The sequence below is a fragment of the Lucilia sericata genome, unplaced genomic scaffold (genome assembly GCF_015586225.1).
Source record: "Lucilia sericata isolate MDLA Ls3-8-SP2 unplaced genomic scaffold, ASM1558622v1 Contig000928F_arrow, whole genome shotgun sequence".
NCBI classification, from domain to species: domain Eukaryota; kingdom Metazoa; phylum Arthropoda; class Insecta; order Diptera; family Calliphoridae; genus Lucilia; species Lucilia sericata.
Window position 1 is genome coordinate 16,998 of NW_023994915.1, and position 12,553 is coordinate 29,550.

Here is a 12,553-nt window from a genome sequence, read left to right on the forward strand (position 1 = left end):
TAAATTTACGAAAATTTCCTTTAAAAAGGTAATTTTCGAAAATTTCCTTTAAATTTTACTTTGAAATACCATTTATTATGAAATTTCTCTCAGTGTATGTATTAATCATGTTTTCTTTATACACATTTTTTTCCAAACAAATTTATTTGACAAATTTTTATTCATAAATAAAATCAAATTTTTTTTAAATTTATAAAAAATCTAAATTTTATTATTTCATTAAAAATTTCTGGTGATTCTTTTTTATCAAATTAATTGCGTTTAAACAAAATATAAGTTGATGTAGAGTGAAGCGTTTAAAAAAACACGCTAAAACGGCAAAAAAATAAGTGTGCAAATATTTAGAAAACATTTTAACTAAAATATAGTTTATCAATTAAATTCTAAAGAAATGTTCATTTCATTTACAAATATTAAATAACTAGGGAGTGTTTTCTACAAATAGCTAGAAAAAACTTATGCTGCTGGTACCTACTTTCCCTCAATTGCATTTCCGTTTTATGTTAAATAAAAGCATATTTTATTATAAAATGTTCTTGTGCTTAAAATGTGCGTTTTGCTTATTATCAACTTAAACATTTTTTATTAAGAAATTTTCTCTAGTGGTTGTCTAAATTATGTTGTAATGTCAGACCAAAAATAGAATTTAAAGTGCTTGCACTTCGACTTTTTCATCACCCTAGTTGAGGCTCTTTAGGCTTTAGAGTGTGTGGCTGCCCGGTGTGCACCTTCCTAAAACAATTCAGTATTAAATTTGTGTTGTAAGAAGACGGTACGTAACGTAATATAAACGGGAATATCCAAAGAAATTGTTATCAACTCTATATACGCTATCTAACTTGGAAATAATTTAAACAAATAACAACAACAAATAATTCTTATCAACCACACACATTGAAAAAATAATAATAATAATAATATTCTTCTTGTCTAAATTTTGAAATCTTATCTTTTAACAATTTCTATATTGTCGTCGACAACGTTTTCCGAATGTGATAAAATACACAAAGAATTTCTACTCAAAATATCGCCTGTATTCAATCAAATTTAATTTATAGAAATTTTTTTTAAAAACAAAAGTAGTAATAAAACATCGTGAGTGCTAAATTTAAACAAAAGTTATTATTACGGTTAATTTCTTGGTTTAGTGGATTTCTTTTAAATTAAAATTGTTAACAAAAATATTTTTAAAAGTGTAGCAAAAACAAAAAAAAAACAACTTAAATAACCATAACAATAAATATAATGTAAATAATAAAATCTTAAACATTACCTAACCTCACTTTATTATCACAAATTTTATACTAATTCAATGTTTTGAACTTGTCCACATTTTTATCATAATCTTATTATTAATTATTAATCATCTTCATCATGACCGTCATTTAATTTAATTGATTAAAAAAATTTGTTAAGTTTTGTATAAACAAATACAAAATAAATAATATTTTAAAAATTTAAAACAAATTTTAAACAAAATGACTCAAAACAATATTATAAATATAAATTTAATCTGTAAAATAAAGTGTTTGGTTTTTTTTTTCAACGATAACAATCGATAATTGAATGTACCTGAAACTTAAAAACACTTATAGACTTTTTGATATATACTATAAAGGAAACGGAACTGACAAAGATCTAGTGATCATTGACAAATATTTTTCAATATTTTACCTCCATCAGAAGATCTACTATTAATTAAATGTATATACTTAGCCTCTTTACTTCAACTGTTAAAGATTCTTGGCTCTGGACTTTGTATAACTGTTAAAGTTAAACGGCTCTAATCAGACTTTTAAACGATCAGCTACGGCTTGTGATTACTGTATGGACCGGGACTAGTTTGTCTATGATTTATTTAAAATTCGTAATAGTTTAAACAAAGAGACATAGGTGGAACCTATCCTAATTTCTCGGAATAATGATCACCATTCAATAGAATGGTATTCTGTAATGTACTATCTAGACTATATTCTGTACAGTAATCTAAACCATAGTCTTGACTATAGTCTGATTATATCTGATATAATGTAATTGTAGTTTGGTCTATACTGTGATCTAATTTATGTACTATAATCTGGTCTTGAGTTTAGATGATATGGAATATAGCCTGGACAATAGGCTGGTCAATAGTCTAGGCTATAGCCTGGACAATAGTCTGATCTATAGTGTGAACAATAGCCTGGACAATAGTCTGATTTATAGTGTGTGCAATAGTATAGACTATAGTCCGAACAGTAGTTTGGTCTATAGTTTGGATAATAGTCTGGAAATAAATATGGTTAATAGTTTGCACTATAATCTAGACTATAGTGTGGACAATAGTTTGGACTATAGTGTGGACAATAGTCTGAACTATAGTGTAGATAATAGTTTGGACTATAATCTGGATAATAGTCTGGACAATAGACTATTGTCTAGACTTTAGTCAGGAATATATCTGGTCAATAGTCTGTACTATAATCTGGGCAATAGTGTGGACAATAGTTTGGACAATAGCCTGTAATATACCTAGTCAATAGCCTGGACTATGTATACGCTGGTCTAAAGTGTGAGCAATAGTCTGGTATAAATCCCGGCAGTAGTTTGGTCTGGACAATAGTTTGGACTATATTCTGGACAATAGTCTGGACTGTCGTCTCGACTATAGCCTGGACTATAGTCTGGACTATAATCTGGTCTATGTGTGGACAATAGTCTGGACCAGAGACTGTAGTCTCTACTATAATCTGGTCTATGTGCGGGCAATATTCTGGACTGTTGTCTAGACTATAGTCTTGACTATAATCTGGTCTATGTGTGAACAATAATCTGGACATTTCTGGACAATAGTCTGGACTATAGTCTGGACAATAGTCTGGACTGTAGTCAGTCATCTAGACTATAGTCTGGACTATAATCTGGTCTATGTTTGGACAATAATATCGACTATAGTGTGGACAATAGTCTGGACATTAGCCTTGGCTATAGTCTGGAATAAAGTCTGCACTATGGTATGGACAATAATCTGAACTTTTCTGGACAATAGTCTGGACTGTAGCCTAGACTATAGTCTGGAATATAATCTGGTCTATAGTCTGGACTATAATCTGGTCTATAGTGTGGACTATAGTGTGGACAATAGTATGGTCAATAGTGTGGAATATAGTCTGCACAATAGTCTGGACTAGAGTGTGGAGAATAGTCGGGAATATAGTATGGACAACAGTCTGGACAATAGTCTCATCTGCAGTCTGGGCAAAAGTCTGAACTATAGTCTGGACACTAGTCTGGACAATAGACTGGACTATGGTCTGGACTATAGTTTAATCTATAGTCTCGACTTTAGGTTGGACAATAGTAGTGTAGACAATAGTTTAGAATATAGTCTGGACATGAGTCTATAGCCTGGGCTATAGTCTGCACTATATCTTGGACTATAGTATGGACTACAATCTGCGCAATAGTTTGGATTATAGTGTGGACAATAGTTTGGACTATAGTCTGGACATTAGTCCGGACAATATACTAGGCTATAGTTTGGACAAAAGTCTGGACTATAGTTTGGACTATTATCGGCACTATAGTCTGGACATTGTCTGGACTGTGATCTGGACAATAGACTGAACAATAGCCTGCACAATACAATAGTCGATTATAGTCTAGACAATAGTCTTCTTAATTTGTGATGATAACTTCATATCTGCCTTGTTCTGAAGTAAAACCCATTTTACTGAAAATGATGTAGATTAATCCAAACAAATAGCAGTCGAATAAAGTAATCGGAATAATATGACTTAATTCAACCAATGTTGGCGTCAAACGCATTAAATTTATTCGGACTTTATTCTGATCCAACCAAATACAGATCCATATACTTGGTGTCATGTATTGCATACGATTTCTTGGACTTCATATGTATTGGTTGTATGTGTTTTTAGAATGAAAGCTCTCTGAAATATCTTTCTTTTGATATACCTGTTATCTTTTTCAGAATTTTGAATATTTATTGAACGATTTTGCTGATTTTAAAGGAAAATTCTTGAAATTATGTCTAATAGAATGGTATCAGGTTTGAATTCTAAAGAGTTTACAGAAATTTGATTTCATCAAATATATGGACAGACAGACGGACATCGCTATATCTATGATAAGATTGCAAATTATATATACTTGATATGAAAAACTTACTTATACTATTCTCGCAAAGTTGAAGGTATTAAAAAAGTGAGACTTATAGAATATAGAGGTCAGATTTAAATATATATTATCTTTTCTGGTTTATGGTACTAAATATTTGCACATGGCTGTGGTTTACATTTAAACATTAAAACATACATACATACATACATAATGAAAACTAACAATTTCATCCACATTTGGTTACACCCCTACGAATAATGTAAATAAAATTTAATAAATATTTGAAGAACTCAAACTCAATAAAAGAAATATTCTCTCCGAAACAGATTTAAAAATTGACAAAAAACTACGTGAAATTTCGTTAAAACTTACACATAAATAATAATGCCACTATTCGCCAAGAAAATACCCAAAATACCCGACTCCAATACGGCTTTATATGACAATAATAACGGTACCTTAGCCAATGGCAAACAGAATTCAATGAATGGACACAGTGGTAAAGTTGCCAATCAAAATATGCCCGAATCAAATGTCACAAAACCACAATTAGTATTTCACTGTCAATTGGCCCATGGCAGTCCTACCGGGTTAATAACCGGTTTTGCTAGTGTAAGAGAACTATATAAGAAAATTGCCGAATGTTATGAGATACCAGCCGATGAAATCTTATTCTGTACCCTCAACTCACACAAGGTGGATATGTCGAAATTGCTGGGCGGCCAGATAGGTTTAGATGATTTCATATTTGCCCATCGTAAAGGACAGCCCAAGGAAATTGAAATTTTGAAATCAGAAGATGCTTTGGGTCTAACAATTACCGATAATGGTGCTGGTTTTGCATTTATTAAGCGCATTAAAGAGGGCTCGGTAATCGATCGCATTGAACATATATTGGTGGGAGATCATATAGAGAAATTAAATGGTGTTACTATGGTGGGTAAACGTCACTATGAGGTGGCCAGATTGCTGAAGGAAATACCCACCGGCTCTACATTTACCTTGCGTTTGGTGGAGCCCATGAAGAGCGGCTTTCAGGGTATAGGACCCCGTTCACAATCACGCATAACCTCGGGACGTGGTGGTTATGGCAGTGGCAAAGAGACTTTACGTTTTAAGGCCAATGGTAATGTGGAAATAGAGGAAAAATTCGATGATTCAACGCAGGCGGGTATAGAGGCCATAAATAATTTACTCGAATCATTTATGGGCATCAATGATACCGAATTGGCCACCCAAATCTGGGATCTGGGTAGTGATAAAACAAATTCCATGGATTTTGCCGAGGCCATTGATAATTCCGATTTAGAATCATTTGGTTTTACCGATGATTTCATCATAGAACTTTGGGGTGCTATAACAGATGCCAGACGTAAAAAGGCCGCCAAAAATTTGTAATATTTAAAAAAAAGAATAGAATTAAAATTGTTGCAAAAATATTCATAAATTAATTTATGCTTTTTAACAAAAAAAAAAAACTGTTTATATTTATAGGAATGATGATGTTTAAAGGTAGAGAGATAAATTCTTTAGAAAAATCTTTTCAAAACACTTTCTCAAAAAAAAAGACAAATATTATTAAAGAAATTATTATAAAAATAAAATTGTTTAAACATTCTGCTCAATTTATTTTAAACAAAATTTAACATGATGAGGCCTTTTTTTAAACGTTCTTGAGCATTTGCAATTTAACTAATAAAATTAATTATTTTTTATTTTAAACAAAAAAAATAACAAATACTTCTTGACCGTTGTTAAACTCTCATAGTTATTATTAATATATTGCTAAACAATCAAAATACTTTTAATAGTATTTTTATTAATAACTTTATTTTTATTATTTTTTTCCTCTTCATTTGCCAATATTTATTATAATTTATAATTTTAAACATTTAATTAATTTGTATTAATATTTTTATTTTATTTTATAAAATTTTATGTTAAATGTAAAATCAGTTTTTATGTCTTTCAAATTTTTTATTTTTGGTTTAATTTAATTTTAAAATACATAATATTTTTTATGTTTATTACTATTTGTCTTAAATTTTTAATTCAAAATTTTTACTTGTATAGCAAAATATTTTACACGCTGATTTTTTTTTTTAAATAAACATTTGAAAATATGTAAACTGACAATTTATTAACGGCTTTAATTGTTTATTATTATTTTGGTAAGTTTTTTTTTTATTTTCTTTAGCAGATTTTTTATAAAAATACATATTTTTAAGAAAAAAATCCCTTAAAACCTATAGTTTCCTTCATATTTTTGTTTATAATTCAAGCACATAGTCCTGTTTCTAGTACCATATAAAAGGGCTTTCAAATAGCTTTCGTTTGCTATACATATTGTCTATATAATTATATAAAAAGCATCGAAATATATTCAAAATTTTGGAAAAATCATGGACTAGGCTATAGACTAAACTATAGACTAGGCTAGACTATATACTAGACAATTGACTAGACTATAGACTAGACTATAGACTAGACTATAGACTAGACTATAGACTAGACTATAGACTAGACTATAGACTAGACTATAGACTAGACTATAGACTAGACTATAGACTAGACTATAGACTAGACTATAGACTAGACTATAGACTAGACTATAGACTAGACTATAGACTAGACTATGGACTAGACTATAGACTAGACTATAGACTAGACTATAGACTAGACTATAGACTAGACTATAGACTAGACTATAGACTAGACTATAGACTAGACTATAGGCTAGACTATAGACTAGACTATAGGCTAGACTATAGACTAGACTATAGACTAGACTATACACTAGACTATAGACTAGACTATAGACTAGACTATAGACTAGACTATAGACTAGACTATACACTAGACTATAGACTAGACTATAGACTAGACTATACACTAGACTAAAGACTAAACTATAGACTAGACTATAGACTAGACTATACACTAGACTATAGACTAAACTATAGACTAGACTATAGGCTAGACTATAGACTAGACTATAGACTAGACTATAGACTAGACTATAGACTAGACTATAGGCTAGACTATAGACTAGACTATAGACTAGACTATAGACTAGACTATAGGCTAGACTATAGACTAGACTATAGACTAGACTATAGACTTGACTATAGACTTGACTATAGACTAGACTATAGACTAGACTATAGACTAGACTATAGACTAGACTATAGACTAGACTATAGACTAGACTATAGACTAGACTATAGACTAGACTATAGACTAGACTATAGACTAGACTATAGACTAGACTATAGACTAGACTATAGACTAGACTATAGACTAGACTAGACTAGACTATAGACTAGACTATAGACTAGACTATAGACTAGACTATAGACTAGACTATAGACTAGACTATAGACTAGACTATAGACTAGACTATAGACTAGACTATAGACTAGACTAGCTAGACTAGACTATAGACTAGACTATAGACTAAACTATAGACTAGACTATAAGACTAGACTATAGACTAGACTATAGACTAGACTATGGACTAGACTATAGACTAGACTATGGACTAGACTATAGACTAGACTATAGACTAGACTATAGACTAGACTATAGACTATAGACTAGACTATAGACTAGACTATAGACTAGCCTATAAGACTAGACTATAGACTAGACTATAGGCTAGACTATAGACTAGACTATAGACTAGACTATAGACTAGACTATAGACTAGACTATTGACTAGACTATAGACTAGACTATAGACTAGACTATAGACTAGAATATAGACTAGACTATAGACTAGACTATAGACTAGACTATAGACTAGACTATTGACTAGACTATAGACTAGACTATAGACTAGACTATAGACTAGATATAGACTAGACTATAGACTAGACTATAGACTAGACTATAGACAAGACTATAGACTAGACTATAAACTAGACTATAGACTAGACTATAGACTAGACTATAGACTAGACTATACACTAGACTATAGACTAGACTACAGACTAGACTATAGACTAGACTATAGACTAGACTATAGACAAGACTATAGACTAGACTATAGACTAGACTATAGACTAGACTATAGACTAGACTATAGACTAGACTATAGACTAGACTATAGACTAGACTATAGACTAGACTATAGACTAGACTATAGACTAGACTATAGACTAGACTATAGACTAGACTATAGACTAGACTATAGACTATAGACTAGACTATAGACTAGACTATAGACTACATTATAGATTAGACTATTGAAATGAATAGACTATAGACTAGTCTGTAGACAGGACTATAGACTAGCCTATAGACTGAACTATAGACTAAACTAGACTATACCTAGATTATAAACTAGACTTTAGACTTGATTGTAAACAAGACTTTAGACTAGACTTTAGGCTAGAGTACAGACTTGACTGCAGACAGGACTAGACTAAAGTTCAGCCTATAGAATATTTCAGGTTATAACATTAGCTTACAAACAAGAAATCACATTTTCTTATCTAAATTACTTTTTCGATAGGAATTATCATTAAGTTTTCAATAGTTCATATCGAATTTTCTTTTTGTTATCATTCAATAACAAATACGGCCCCTGATTCGTAGAAGATTTATGTATATATTTCATACTTTATTATAAACAAATCCTACGCATACAAAATGAAAACATTTCTTGTTGCCTCTTCAAATCTTCCACTATTATTGTAATCATGAATGTTCCCCACGTATTAACAATTACATTACCACTAGGGGTCTCTTAATTATCTAAAATTTCGTAAACATCCTACAAATTTAAATAACATTTCCCCACACTTTCAAGTGTATTTTCTTTTTTAAATTTTGCATAGCTGTTTTATATATTATACATTTTCTTCCTTATAGACTGTCTGACCTTGTTTTTTCGACCGACCATACAAATATACATATATTTAGTTTTTCTGTCTATTTTTCTTCTGAACTGATTTTCTTTACCAGTTGTTTATGATTATTTTGCTTTCATTGATAAAAAAAATGGTTCTTCTATTTTCTTTATTGTTCGACAACTATTTTTCTTCCCAGCAGCGCATATTTTCAAGTGTACCTACATATAGTATAAATAAAATTTAATATTTTTACCATAAATAATTTAGGTTATAAAACTATAATATAGTAGGTATGAGTAATAATTTTACAAAAAAAAAATACTCAAAATATTTCGGATTGTTTAGGAAAATATGTACATTAATATTCACGTTTTTCGCCAGAAGAAAATATATTATATTAGTCATGACTCATGAGTTAGTTTGGGAGGCAAAGAGTTATGTCTTGAAATGAAATATCAGAAATTTTTAGTTCGATGTAGGTATGATGCTCTTCTAATATTGTTAGCTTGATGGGTAGATCGTAGACTAGACTATAGACTAGACTATAGATTAGACTGTAGACTAGACTGTAGACTAGACTGTAGACTAGACTATAGACTAGACTATAGACTAGACTATAGACTAGACTATAGACTAGACTATAGACTAGACTATAGACTAGACTATAGACTAGACTATAGACTAGACTATAGACTAGACTATAGACTAGACTATAGACTAGACTATAGACTAGACTATAGACTAGACTATAGACTAGACTATAGACTAGACTATATACTAGACTATAGACTAGACTATAGACTAGACTATAGACTAGACTATAGACTAGACTATTGTCTAGACTATAGACTAGACTATATACTAGAATATAGACTAAACTATAGACTAGACTATAGACTAGAATATAGACTAAACTATAGACTAGAATATAGACTAAACTATAGACTAGTCTATAGACAAGATTATAGACTAGACTATAGACTAGACTATAGACTAGACTATAGACTAGACTATAGACTAGACTATAGACTAGACTATAAACTAGACTATAGACTAGACTATAGACTAGACTATGGACTGGACTATAGACTAGACTATAGACTAGACTATAGACTAGACTATAGACTAGACTATAGACTAGACTATAGACTAGACTATGACTAGACTATAGACTAGACTATAGACTAGACTATAGACTAGACTATAGACAAGACTATAGACTAGACTATAGACTAGACTATAGACTAGATTATAGACTAGACTATAGACTAGATTATAGACTAGACTATAGACTAGACTATAGACTAGACTATAGAATAGACTATAGACTAGACTATAGACTAGACTATAGACTAGACTATACTAGACTATAACTAGACTATAGACTAGACTATAGATTAGACTATAGACTAGACTATAGACTAGACTATAGACTAGACTATAGACTAGACTATAGACTAGACTATAGACTAGACTATAGACTAGACTATAGACTAGACCTATAGACTAGACTATAGACTAGACTATAGACTAGACTATAGACTAGACTATAGACTAGACTATAGACTAGACTACTAGACTAGACTATAGACTAGACTATAGACTAGACTATAGACTAGACTAGACTATTAGACCTAGACTAGACTATAGACTAGACTATAGACTAGACTAGACTATAGACTAGACTATAGACTAGACTATAGACTAGACTATAGACTAGACTATAGACTAGACTATAGACTAGACTATAGACTAGACTATAGACTAGACTATAGACTAGACTATAGACTAGACTATAGACTAGACTATAGACTAGACTATAGACTAGACTATAGACTAGACTATAGACTAGACTATAGACTAGACTATAGACTAGACTATAGACTAGACTATAGACTAGACTATAGACTAGACTAGACTAGACTATAGACTAGACTATAGACTAGACTATAGACTAGACTATAGGCAAATATAGATTAGACTATAGACTAGACTCTAGGTTAGACAGTTGACTAAACTATAGACTAGACTGGACAATTGACTTAACTAAAGACTAGACTATAGACTACACTATAAACAAGACTATAAACTAGAATATAGACTGTAATATAGAAAAGATTATGCTTAGTCAAGACTATAGACTAGACTATAGACTAGACTATAGACTAGACTATAGACTGGGCTATAGACTAGACTATTGACTAGATTATAGACTGGACTATAGTCCAAACTATAGACTAGACTATAGACGAGAACTAGAGTATAGACTAGAATTTAGACTAAACTATAGATTGAACTTTAGACTAGACTATAGGCTAATTTACGGACTAAAATATAGAATGTAGGCTAGACTATAGACAAATATCACAAGAAACGCATAAGTGGAATAGAGTACACTAATACAAAATCGAACACACCCCCAGTCTTAGAAAAATCAAAATAAAGACATATTGGCTGTTGTTATTGGTTTTGTTGTAGTTAATCAGACGTTCTTTAAAAAGATCAAAACAACTTTAGATTTCTCATATATGAAAGAAAACATAAAAAAGAATTATGTATAACAGTTTGTGTGTGTATTGGAAATAGTGAAAAGTTGTTTTACAAGAAAAACTTGTTTTAATTTTTTGTTTTTTCTTTGGTTCGCACTTAATTACGTACATAGGTATGTATGAAGGTTTACATTAGTTTATCAACAAAAAAAGCTTTAAATGTGAGTAGTTGCTTATGATAATGATCATTAAGAGTACATACCCAGCGGTAAAAATACACATTATGTACTCGCTTATCTAAGTGATATTTCGTGGCAGTCAGTGGTGATGCTTTAACTTATTCTTCCACTTAGATTTAACATAAAAGTGTCCTAGGCTGCCTCATCGATGTGCTCTCGCTTATAATGTAAGCCACAATATCATTAAGATAAATTAATATTTCACTTACATTATGTGTGGAGTTCTAAGCGAAGTTAATGAGACGCCTATAAACGCTTGCAAATAAGAATGTAATGTATGTAGATTACAATCCTATTTGCATTTGTAAGTTAAAGTACCATGTCTTCCGATTATGTTATAGAAAAAATATATATTTTTTATATTTATTTTAAAATTATGCAAGTTTATTTAAAAATGATCATCAAATAATAAACATGTATTATAGTTAATTCAATAAAAATATAATTAAAAAATAAAAGATAAGATAAATGAAATGAATCTTAATTTTCTTTTGAAACTTTCGGTAATCTTCCTTTAGAGATCCTGTAAATAATCAAGAGGAAATTGTCAGTATTAAAACTAGAATATATGAAGTACATTTACCCCAATTTTTAAGTCCGTTTCTGCCATTTAGATCACCACAATTATTTTAAATTTTTACAATAAAATAACTTTTTTAACAAAACACAACGTCACTTACAAAAGATCAACTTTAAACTGAAACAAAAATATTCTTCTTTTCATGTATGTAGTATACAAAAGAAAAATAAAACGGTACTTTAGTTAAGTTTTTTTTTAAAGAAATAAAAACAAAAAACAACATGAAAAAGGCAGCTAACTCTCTGCTTAAATCGTAATCTATGTTAT

At 30.3% G+C, this 12,553-nt stretch overlaps 1 protein-coding gene across 3 annotated transcripts; it reads left to right on the forward strand.

The window, feature by feature from the left end:
- Positions 1-209: 209 nt before the first annotated feature.
- Positions 210-6,238, forward strand: LOC119609097 (PDZ domain-containing protein GIPC3). Of its 3 annotated transcripts, none has more exons than XM_037963785.1 (2): positions 210-232; positions 4,449-6,238. In XM_037963785.1, the coding sequence occupies exon 2, from the start codon at positions 4,507-4,509 to the stop codon at positions 5,518-5,520; it is 1,014 nt and encodes a 337-aa protein (XP_037819713.1). In that variant the 5' UTR covers positions 210-232; positions 4,449-4,506; the 3' UTR covers positions 5,521-6,238. The 3 variants fall into 3 exon arrangements, with proteins under 3 accessions (XP_037819713.1, XP_037819711.1, XP_037819712.1); XM_037963783.1 differs by lacking the exon at positions 210-232 and adding an exon at positions 783-1,247; XM_037963784.1 differs by lacking the exon at positions 210-232 and adding an exon at positions 783-1,095.
- Positions 6,239-12,553: the final 6,315 nt, after the last annotated feature.